Genomic DNA, 12104 nt, shown 5'->3' with positions numbered 1-12104 from the left:
CTCGGCCTGGTCTGCTGACGGCTGGGCACCTTGCCCCCCCCCACTTTCTCCTCCTGGCTGTGCTCCCGGCACCAGATAACAAATTTCCAGCCTGCACAGTCTCTGTCATTCTCTCTCCCAGGGGGGCTGCCCAAACCATCCCAGGACTCCTCCACCCCTGCACCTTGCCGGGGCTCCGGCCTTCCTTCCCAGGCCGCATGGCCTCCCCTCCCCCGCCCAGACGCAGCTGGGCAGGGGAGAGGTCAGAGCAACTCACCGGCCGGACTCCAAAGAGGAAGGTCTTCTCTAAATCCTCTGCTTTTTAGCCCACTGAGTGTGTTCTCGGAGGCGTACCCAAATCCTCAGTGGCCACACCAAATGCCAATTTCACATCTGGCCACTGATTGGTTTGACCATAACTTTCCAAAAAAAAACTCTCTTCCGGGTCAAACCATGACACTTCTTTAATGCCGTTCCATTTAAAGCAAAAAAGCAAACAAGCAGGAAAAATGCTGACCTCTCTAAAGGTTCAGAAATTCTCCCTAAAATTCCAAAATACTCCTTTAGGCTGTGTGGGAGCTCTGTGTCTTTGTTAGAGCTCTATGTTTAAGTAATCTGTCTGGAGCCAAGGTTAAGTATTTTCATGACACATCCTTGCCCTTGTCATATATGGAACACGTTAGGGCAGATCTGTGTCCGGGATGCATCGGCTCAGCTGTGCTGCCTTCTAGCAGAGCAATTAGCGCATACAGGCTGTCCATCTGTGTATTTTTTTCTTTGGCCAAAGGAATGGAGCAGCTTCCTCATCTGCTCATTCTGAAACACTGAACTCTCTTGCTTTAATGCGTATTTGGTGCAGTCACCACCTATTTGTTTATTATTTGGTGGACACTGGGGGCTGTTCCATGAACTCCAGAATATTGTTTACTTATGCTTTTTGTGGGAAAATGTATACAGCTGTGTGTTACTTAAACCAGAAAACTGCAGATTAGCAGAGAAAGTACAGGACTCATGAAGACATGGTGCATAATTGCAAGGAAGCTCACAAGCAAGCATATATACAGAAGTAATGTGCCCATAGAATACGTAAAGATTGGTGAGAAGAATTGAAACAGAAATAAAAATCACCAGTAGAAATAGTGGCAGTGTGTCTCTATGTAAATTACTTGATATGTCCTGAATCAAAATGTCAGTAAACTAAGAGAAGTGAGAAACCTCTAGGATTAAAGTAACTTTTTCTCCCCAGCTCTCCTAGATTTTGTAGTTTGTTATTGGTAGTTGTTACTATGGAACGGAACTTCTTTCTTTTGCAGCTGTTGAGGAGTTCTTTGGTGAACAACAGGACACAGGCCAAGGTGGCAGAAGAGCTGGGCATGCAAGAGTTTGCCATCACTAATGACAAGACAAAAAGACCTGTAACTCTTCGAACTAAGACTTTGGCTGATCTCTTGGAATGTGAGTTAATTTGGTTATAATAACTTAGTACTTAATGACTTCCTTTTCCTTGGGGCTTGTTTAAGAAAGCCATTAGAAATCCCCTAAATCGCTATTAAAAATGTATGTTCAGGTTTCCAAATGATTAATGCCTATACCTCTGAAAGCCAGATTTTTGAAGACTAACCTGGATTTTTGAAGTCTGTATAAAAGTCTGTATAATTGCAGATAGAAATTTGAAAGCTTAGAAATTGAGGGGTCAAGATGACCAGGTCAAAAGCATGTCTTCAAAGTTAAAGCTTATACTCTGAGTTGAGCTATTTAACAGCAGTTTCAGTGTTTAATTCGTATGTTCTTGACACTGTTGGAAGACCAAATAGTTCCTTCAGCAGGTAAATATTTCTGTGGTGCATTTGAGGAGGTTTTAAAATGGTCACTCCACAAGAGGAAATTAAATTATTTTTAGTCAATTTTTTGGAAGCTTGTGCTGCCTTCCTTCCCACAAAATGGAAACAGCAATAAATATTCTGCAAAGAAAGTTAATCCCTGTCTTGTATACTGTGATGTATTTTGCAAGCCATTCAGACCACTTGGCTTTTGCAAAATCCTGTAAACAAATGGAAATAGCACGCAAACAGGAGTGATTTATATCTAAATTATTTTATGGTACCCAGTAGTGATTTATTTGTAAGTATTCATGGTCTCCTGGTTAAAATGTGAGATTAGAAGCAGAGTGTTGTTTCTAGCACTTTAAATGACTGGGTGGATTTGGGTAAATCACTTAATCTCTTGGTCAACTTGACTTTTTTTTTTTTTCCCTGCGTATGCAGGATAATACCTTCATCAGATCACTGCTCTGAAACATAATTGAATATGGCTTTAAAGTATTCAGTGATACTTGTTTCTAAAAGTGCAAGCCAGTAATGCTCTCCTTGGAAAAGTGACAGTATCTTTTTTTCCCCCAGCCTTTATTGCTGCCCTGTACATTGATAAAGATTTGGAATACGTTCACACTTTCATGAATGTTTGCTTTTTTCCACGACTAAAGGTAAGATCAGTCGGTTTCCTACTTTCCTGCCACTGTGTTTTAACACATCGTGGCATTTGAAACCCTTACTGCAATCTCTCAATCATAAAAGCATCTTTGTGGATTTCCTGCAGGAATTTATTTTAAATCAAGATTGGAATGATCCTAAATCTCAGCTTCAGCAGTGCTGCTTGACTCTCAGGACAGAAGGAAAAGAGCCGGACATTCCTCTCTACAAGTAAGAACAGGCTCCTTATGGATACCAGCTAATTATAAATCTTCCTTGTATATGGAGCAAGATGTGATCAGTCACCCTACATTTTCCCCATAGTTTGCTTTTCTTGTCGTTATCCAAGCCCTGTAGTCTTTCTTTGCCTGAAGATGGAAAATACTGTTTTCTAAGCCTTAGTGTTTAAGCCATTACACGGAAGAGTTACTAAGAGTTACTGTTACTTTACAGTTGTAAGGAAAACATAGAGTTTTTATTTTGGAGTGGAGTGTTTAATTGGCATAATTCTATATCTGTTTTTCTTTTAAGGTAGGGAATGGCAGTATTAAATGAAAAGAGTTATAGAAATGGCTGTTTTGTTGGGAGGTCAAGATATCGCCATTCTATTCTCACTAACATATGAAGTTTCTTTATATTATTATGCAAAAATAACAATGCTTTATGTTATACCTGCCGATTATGGGCACTATTTCTCATCTACAGTCAGGCACTGAAGGGCAGTACAAGTTTTGGACGTTTTTGCTGTGTGGTTCAGCTGACAAATGTTCCTGTGTTCAATGACAAAGAGCTCAGGGCAGTGAACCTTTTAACTTGTGCTCGGTTAGCTGCCTGAAGCTGGATGGGATAGATCTCCCTTTTCACTTCCAGTTGCTAAATAGTGTAATAGCTGCTTCAAAAAGATAATAAATAATAAACCTTAGGCTGTATATTGGATCCATATCCATTCAATTTATGTAGGAAAGGGTGCAATGTTGGCCCCAAAAGAAGAGATAAAGGCTATGAAAATTCAAGGCTTGTGTTGTTGGGATTATTATATCAAAAAGATATGAAGAATGAAAGTATAAGTGCAGCTGTCACAGGTACTGAAGTAAGGTTTCCAGGCAGTTCAGTGACGGTGACACGCACTGCACTTAGAAGTGCCCATCCCCTTAACACTGCAGCCAGTGCTCTGCAGATCTGACTCTTCTGTCTCTCTGTGTGAGGGTTCAGGGCTTTGTCTTGGCTGAGGGGAATGAATTCAATAAAAAACAATTTCCCATTTTTGTAAAAACCACTTAATATCAAGTACCGAATGTTTGTTTTGTTTTGCTGTGATGATAAATTGATTTTTATAGTACAGCTCAGACCTAGTAATACGCTGTTATCTTCCTATTATCTTGTTAAATTCCTTTTCTTGAGGTTATCTGTTTCACTGCAGTCAGTACTATTGCTTTTAAATTTAGGGTAGGTTTTATTTTCTCTTGTCACAGTGCAAAGAGCGATAGAGTACTTTAGTTAGATACTTTAAAAATTGATGTGAAATTTGTGCTTCTTCTAAAAAGAAACAAGGTAGCAGACAGAACTTGATCTGAAAGTGGGGAGAGCTTTGGGACAGCAGTAAGAAACTGGAAAAGAAGCAATTCATTGCCCATCTGGGGAATTACCTTTTCCCTTTCAAAATGGTTGTTGATGTATGTCCTAGACTTCAGGTCAAATGGAAAGTTTGTTTTGTGACAAACTAACTTTTCAAAGCTGATGGAAAATTTCTTTGTACTGTGATAATTCAGTGTAGAGAACTACCATGTCTAATAAAAAGTCCTTATAGAACCTTGCTGCCTGCAAAACTCTCAGGGACTAAACTTCTAGTGCACACATAATTGTATGGGTGTGTTTACTTGCAAATGCACAGCTATGCATAATTTAATACTTTATTACGAGTGTTTTCACAGTGTTTGAACACTTCATATTACAGTTTGCATTTTTACCTTTAGGTTAAATAAAATTTTAGTTTTCATGTGGTGCTCCTGAGTGAGCCTGGAGTAATAAACGTGATCAATATAGATACTGTGTGGTAATCTCTGGGTTGATGTGGTCTGTACAGACATCCTTCAACCCTTGCTCTATGTTTTGCATTAATTGCACTATATGTATTGACCAGACTCCCTGCTTGAATACAATATTTCTTCTTTCAGGACCCTGCAGACAGTGGGACCTTCTCATGCCAGGACATATACAGTAGCTGTCTACTTCAAAGGAGAAAGAATAGGATGTGGTAAAGGTCCAAGGTATAGTAAAAAATTAATCACATGGTGTTAGAGTGTGGTGGTGTCCAAAATTACTAGCAATGGAGATAGACTGTTGGTATGTCTGCTGTAGGAAAGGAAAGTTGTAGAGCCTTCTTCATACTTCTCTGCTTTACAAATACCTGAGGGGTTCAGTGTTGGTATCATTTTGGATCTTAAGCTTTTTTTGGTGAATTTGCCTTTAAGGTGGCTGGCAATGCTAACTTTCTGGCTCTTGGAGTAGTAAGTGCAGAACACCTTCAGGAAATAGTGTCTTTATCTTGGTATTTGCTATTGGATTGCCATGCAACTTACACTGGCAGGGTAAGAATGCCACTCTATTATGCCTTTTTTTCCTGAGGCTACTACTTCTAGGCATTTTGGAATGGTTCTAAGTGTTCAAAGACTTCAACCATGAACCCCAAAACCCTCATTTTATGATACCAAATCTGGTGGTGGTTATAAAATTTTCATTGCTTTTTTTTTGAACATTCACGCATCTGTGATTTTGTTCCTTTTTTTCTCTCAAGTAAAAGCAAATGCTTTAGTGAAGAATGGACTGGAATATTTTGTTAATATTAATGGTCCAAGTACTACTACTGGAGCTGTAGTACTATTGCTCACATATTTATGGAATGGCTGTTGTATCATCCACTCTGGGACTTACAAGCTGCTGGTTTTCCAAAAAGTTTCATTATAAGTGTATCTAGTGGTCCATTTGGTCAGGAACTTTAGTTTATTCTGTACAGCTTAGATCTCATGTAACATGTTTTTGTTTGGCTTTCACAGTATTCAGCAAGCAGAAATGGGAGCTGCAATGGACGCACTTGAAAAATGTAAGATACTTGGGCAACAGAGAATGCATAGTTTATTTCCTTGTTCTTTAGTGAGGCGAGATGCAGATTTTGTGGGGGATAAGTTTTGAACAGAACACATATGTTAAGTGCTGTCAGCTTCTAAGCAGCACAGCAGGTTTTTCTCTTAGTACTTTGAAGACAATTTTGTAGCAGTTGAAGTTAATATGATCCCAACAGGTATATGTTAATCGGAGCTGATCAGCTACAGAGGATGCAACTTCAAGGGAACCCTGTGCAGTAAAGTTTCATTGAGGTTTTCCAAGCTTATGCATGCAGTGGGATAAGACTACATAGTCTCTGATGCTTGCCCTTTGTTTCAGGGGAGGAGCCAAGTGTGACCTTAGAAAATAAAATTTGATACCAGATTATCAGTAGACTAGGTTAAAATCTAAGAGGCAGATCCCCAACAATTTCAATTGGTATTTATCTGTCAAGAAGGGCTAATATCAGCTGCAGATCCAGGGATCTGTGTATACATCTCTCTAAATTACATGCTGCATAGCCAGCATGGGAGCAGTCCTTCAGTGAAATGTAGTCTCAGATATGAACGAGTGTGGGCAAGCTTCTTGTATTAAATAACTTTGGTCAGTTGGGTTAAAGTGCCAGGTGTGGGTGACCTGCAAGTGAATAGATTACCAGCATTTTGTGCAGCAGAAAATCTCTATTGAGAAGAACATGGGAAGTCCATTTTTTTGCATTTCATTCAAAGGAAACATGTGCAGTTCCTCAGATGTCAAAGGTTTTTAATCTGTTATCTCTGCATCTGGAAATTCAAGAGCTTAAATATTTCAGAAGGCAATGAATCTCTATGTTTTTATATCCATCTGCTAAGCATATACTTCTCACCACCAGTAAATTTGACAAGTAGAAAAATGTGACTTTCCTTCTCCGCTGAGTATCTGCAAGATGTTACTGAAGTTTTCTTTGAGTGAATTTTCTTGTGACAGTATCACCACTCAAGAGAGCTGTGAGTTTCATGGCCTATCAATCCAAGGACTTCACAGCTATCTTCTGACATATATATTTGTTTAAATACGATAGAAATCTAGATGTCTGTGCTCCTTCTGCCCTTCAATTCAAAACAGAGCCAACTTTCAAGTTAGTTTCTCTGTGCCTTGCCAGTCAAGTTTTAATTGTCTTTCAGGACGGAGGTTACACAACCCTTAAGGGCCCCTCAGTGTCCCTGTTGTATTATGTATATGGTGGTGCAGTAGAGTTGTTTGGTTTGGTTTGTTTGTTGGGCTTTTCAATGCATAAGTAGTTAACTTCAAGTGAAACTGGTTTTCATATACCTATTTATGATAGCTGTGATGAATTTATTATATGAGTTTCCTTCTTACCATCCTAAACATATTAGAAGAGGTTGCTACCAAGCTGAGTTCTTAAAGAATCATGTACAGGCAGTGCTGAAAATCTGATTTTCATTTTATGGGGCACATGAGCAACAAAATATCCCAGAACTCCATTAAACAAAGCACTAGTGGTTTTAAAAACAACAGCAATTTAAAACCAATTTTGTTTAGATTGCTTTCTGGTTTAAATAAATATACTCTCCTATGCTCAGGTTGTAAATAACTGATGAATAAACCTTTTATTCCTGTAGTATATATAATAAAGGGCACAAATTTCACTGGCCAATAAAACAAAGCAGTACAAAGTTATTCTGCTCTACCACAAACTCCTGCAGTTTATGTGGCTTCTGCACCGCATTCTCTAGCTGAGAATCCGTGCTGCCTGGGACCCAGAAAAAGGAGGAAAAAGCTTGATGCCAAGGTACTCCTCCCTGAGAAGCCTCAGCTGAATTCTCTCTCAATAGCCAGAGAGAGGAGAGCAGTCCTTTGCTGAGACATCTACCAAATTTATGGCTTTAAAGATCAGTGTAGTAACCTTTTGCATTCATCTCAAACTGATTAGGTAGCCAGTGCTGATCCCAGAGCTCTGTGTGATCCCAGCAGGATTCATCACCAACTGCAGCCTGTCACATACTCTGCCACCCCATTGCTTTCTGACTGGCTGGAGGGTGCAGGTCTCCACAGCACAGACACATGTGGATGTCAGCACCCTGGTCATGCAGAAAACATCACATTCCGTGAGCCGTGCGCTAAAGTGAGAGCAGTTCTGTTCACTTACATAAGCTGTTCTTGCAGTCTCAGTGCTAATGTGTACCTACACATCAGCCAGTGGACAAATGCCTGAAAGCAGGAGCATCCATCTCCTCAGCTATTTCTCCATCACCTCAGCCTTGTCCAGTCTGTTTCAGGCAGTCTTCACTCATCCATGCTCTGAGACTGTGCTAAGGCAGCCTTCTGGTGCATAGCCAAGCATTAACTTTTTCAGGAACAGACTCACCTGCATTCCATCTTGCTACACTATTACTTTCCCATTAGGATCCCCGCCATAGTGTGGGGCATATAGTTGATTCTGCATGGTCTAAAACAATGATAAAAATAATGGAAACATCTGTGCAATGCTTGAAAGCAGTGGCTCGTACTTTTCAGAGTGAGAGCAAGACAAAAAACCCTGACAGCATTGACAGTAGTTTCACATTTGTTTTTCACTATCAGCCACCTGTTGCTAAGGGAACAGAATGTAAAATCCAGGTAATACCTGGCCATGTCACTCTACCAGGATTTTATATTTTGTTTTTGTGAGTATATTAGATTTGGCAGTGCTTTGTAGCAGGAGGAACAGATGTAAAGAAATCATGAAGAAACCTGAGTCTTATGAAACAGTCCTGGTTTACTATATATTATAAGAAATAAATGAGTAAAAATAGGAACAGCATTGTTCCCCCCTACCTCTAATAGCATCAAAGTTTAAAACAAAATGAGCTGAGGCTTTCTCTGTTACCAGTTTGTTTATTAATGTAAAATATTTCTCTTTGTGTCAGATAACTTTCCCCAGATGGCCCATCAGAAACGGTTCATTGAACGGAAGTACAGACAAGAGTTGAAAGAATTGAGGTGGGAAAGAGAGCATCAAGAGAGAGAGTCAGAGGAGACTGAAGAAGCAAGGAAATAAAAGGAGGGCACAGAAGCAGTGGCATATTTACTTACTTAATAACTCTGACTGTGGCCTATGGAGACCTAACCTAGTTTCTTGCAGATGAATGAAGAGTGCCTGTTGATATCAAAAAGAAAATTGTAATATCTTCCTTTAAAAGTGTGTGCAAATATAGTATTTCTTTAGTTTGGTTTTAAGTTTGGCTTTTTAATAAGATTTGGGTTTAAATCCTTTTAATTTTTATGAAAAGTTGTTGATAATTTTTATTCTTTTTACTGTCTTGTATGAAGTAATAAAGTATTAATTTCCAAAGCTAATAGGAGGAAAGGCTGTTAAACAATTGTCTCCTATGTCTAAGTGCTGTATTGTCAGTGACCAGCCAAGTTATTGCATGAACTCTGCTGTGAGGGGGACGAAAGTATTATGAAAAATTGATTTAGCTGAGCACTTAAGCATGTACCTAACTTAAGTTTTGCAGCTAAATTTACTTCTTGAGTCTGCTAAACCAGAGCTTTAAAGTTCAGGCCCTTTTTACAGAAAATGGTGCAGTAATTAAAAGGAGATTCTCAGTTTTGCTTTGAACAGTGGATGTCACATCTGAAATGTGGCGTAGATGTGTGTGGAAGATTGAGTAGTTTTTTTTTTTTTAATCACTGTTATAAGACTTGAAGGAGAAGATAATTATGAAGCAAGAGAATGGCAGTTTTTGTAGAGAATGTACATGTAGTTTACCGTAACAAGTTTAGTTTCTTTCTGAGCTTCTTGTTCTGTCAGGCTGGTGTCTATTCTAATGGATTTCTTTGACAGGAAGATACCAGTGTGGCCATTACTGTGAAATGGTATATTAGAAACTCTGAATGGGTGCTGTTGCAGAGAGATTCATTGAAAACAGTTTTTGTCAAAAGAAGGACAGAATTTATCCCCAAAGTGGTATGCAGTTTTAAGTCACCCAGTTTCCTTGGGTTTTTTGATGTCTGTGGCTTGTATTAGACAGACAGATATTTCTTCTATAAAAGCTCTGAACAGCACCAGAAATTAAAAATCAACTGTGTCTGTTGGTATTTTTTCCCACTGGTTGTCAGAGTTGTTTGTTCTTTTAATTTTGCTGCTTTAAGCCATTCATTTCCATTAAGCTGGTTCACAGTTAATACAGTCCCTTGGTAGGTATTGTGGAGTCATTTTTCATCTTTCTTTTCTGATAAGCAAAACAGATTGAACCCTTATTTTCCTTTGCCGCGCATTTTCTTCCTGAAAGAAGGAAAGATCCTTTTTGGCCAGTCATTTAAGCATGTCCCACAGTTGTATGTGTTAAAGTATGGGGCAGCATGGATGCCCAAGTCTGGCCCGAGGAATTCGTGCTGACCCATGGAAGAAAACTTCTGCCTGACGGCCACTCTGCACTGAGCAGCTTCTGCAGCGATTGCCTGAAGCGCCCCTCTGTAGGTGTGGGGTGGACATCAGGAGAAGCACTTCATTGCAAAAGTGCCAAAGTAGACACCAAATGAAGCTGAAAAATTCAGGCTGCACAAATGTCTTCCCAAAGTTTCACTTGTGAGCTAATCAATATGTGTATTTTCAGAAGCATACCTTTCTACACTTGCAATGTGAGATGCACTTAAATAAGGGGGGTTTTTTACACTTGAGCCCACAACACTACCTCACTTCTTCCAGCTCTATGATTTGCCTTTTCCTAATGGATTGATGCTTAAAATCCATTTCAGAGGATGAAAGAAAAGAAAAAAACACATTGTCTAATTTAGAGAGTGATAATAATGGAGGGAATAAAAACAAGGTAAAGGCAAGGAGCTGCTCTCTGCTGAATGCTGCTGCCATTTGACTTTGAGAGCTGATTGTAACTTCTTTTAGCTTCAGTCAGTAAATAAAAAGCTGAAATGCTTTTCAAGAGTAGGAAGCTTGAAAAGCGCCAGCAAGTCCCCTGTCCACAATACTTTTGTATTTCAAATTCTTTTGTATAATTGCCCATCTGCTTCTAGCAGTAAGATGAAATGGTGCAGTGCTAGAGGGTCAAGTGTAATTGTGTAAACCATTATTTTATTTTTCCCTCTTAACTGTGACCGGTTTCATATGTTTAATGAATAGTAAATTACTTCAGGTATATGATTGCTTAGCAAATTTCAGCCTATTTGACATCACCAAAGAGCCCCAGTGGAATTGTTAGTTCATAGTTTTAACATTACTTTCATTATTCCTATATACAATTTCACTTTCCAACTGTAAGAAGACTGCAGTCTTATTCATAAATATTTTCATTAAATTAGATGGAATTTATCAGATAGGCTGTTTTGAGGGAGGAGCCCAGGACTGTTCTTTTTTTCTTCTTTGATCCAGAAATTGATTGGAAAAAACAAACTTTTAAAATAATTCCTGCATTCCAGTTACTGCAGTTAATGAGTTTTAGGCTTCCCTCAGTAAAGTGTTGGTGGTAACTGTGTTTTTACAAGTGGGCTATCTTCCCTTTTTTGCTGTGTGGGCTAGGAAGATTGCCTGAAGCAGTTTTGTTTTCCTTGTCTTCAGAACAAAAAACAAAAGGTAAAAAAAAAAAAAATCCTGTTTCCTTTATTCAAACCGCAGTGTCTTTCTGTGTATGGACTGTCTAAAAGCAGTGGCTGTGAATGTTCCTGTTGATTTCAGGAGTTGTGTAGAATGTGAAATGTGAGCACAGTCCTTTACAACAGCCACCAAGGAGGGGAAGCCTCTTCAAGCTGCCTTGGTAAAAATTATCATTGCACTCATGCTGATCAGTGGAACAGCTGTAGCTTTTAACTAGGCAGCTTGTGCTGCTCCTTTGTAGGTGTGAGGGGGTCTCTGGTTTACTGATAAACTCAGTCCTTTTTTGCTTCAGAGCGTGTTCTCTGAGCTAGAGGTTTTCTTGCAAGATCATTGACTTGAGCTGGGTACAAGTAGATGAATAGAGAACAAGACTGGGATCTTTGTGAATCCAGAAGATCCTGAGAATATTTTTATTGTGAATATGTACAGAGCATTGAATAGAATTGTAGCTGATTTGATTGGGGATTTCAATCGAATTAACATAAAATTCATGATGTTATTTGTAGACCCTAAGTTTGCTTTGTAAGATTTCAGTTTCTGGAAGATTATTTAACAGCAGTACTAAGAGAACCTTGGTCTCTAAGATTGTTGTAAACATCATTGCTAATAAAGTTTCCCAGAAAAGACTTCAGGCACAGTTGTTACTTGCTAAAACAATTTGGAAAGATCAAAAGGCAAATCCTGATCATCTGTCTCCCTACTTCAAAGACTCTGATTATACAGGCTACATATTTAAATGAAATAAGTGGTTCACTTGTAAAAAGTTTCTTTTTGGTGGAAGTTTGTAAAGCCCGTAACAGCTCAGGGAGATGTTCATCTGCATCATTTACCACTGTGCATTTGATGAGGGTGGTGTTGCAGCAGAAGTTTCTGTGACCCCTACATCCACCCTGCTTCTCCTCCTTCCTACCCACTCCCCACATCACAGATTCACATGCTTTCTGGGGCCCTTAGGTTAAATC

At 39.1% G+C, this 12104-nt stretch overlaps 1 protein-coding gene across 2 annotated transcripts in view; it reads left to right on the top strand.

Moving 5' to 3' along the window:
- The window catches only part of DROSHA (drosha ribonuclease III), a 75079-nt gene extending 63373 nt beyond the window's left edge, over nucleotides 1-11706 (top strand). For both annotated transcript variants that reach the window (XM_084217337.1, XM_084217338.1), the window contains 6 exons: nucleotides 1293-1434; nucleotides 2379-2461; nucleotides 2575-2678; nucleotides 4622-4714; nucleotides 5501-5547; nucleotides 8459-11706. In XM_084217337.1, the coding sequence (XP_084073463.1) occupies nucleotides 1293-1434; nucleotides 2379-2461; nucleotides 2575-2678; nucleotides 4622-4714; nucleotides 5501-5547; nucleotides 8459-8589 (600 nt within the window). In that variant the 3' untranslated portion in view covers nucleotides 8590-11706. The remainder of the gene's footprint in view (nucleotides 1-1292; nucleotides 1435-2378; nucleotides 2462-2574; nucleotides 2679-4621; nucleotides 4715-5500; nucleotides 5548-8458) is intronic.
- The last annotated feature ends 398 nt before the right edge of the window (nucleotides 11707-12104 follow it).

This window comes from Fringilla coelebs, assembly GCF_963513975.1.
Source record: "Fringilla coelebs genome assembly, chromosome: 1".
In the NCBI taxonomy this organism is placed as follows: Eukaryota; Metazoa; Chordata; class Aves; order Passeriformes; family Fringillidae; genus Fringilla; species Fringilla coelebs.
This window is presented reverse-complemented; position numbering and strand designations above follow the sequence as displayed.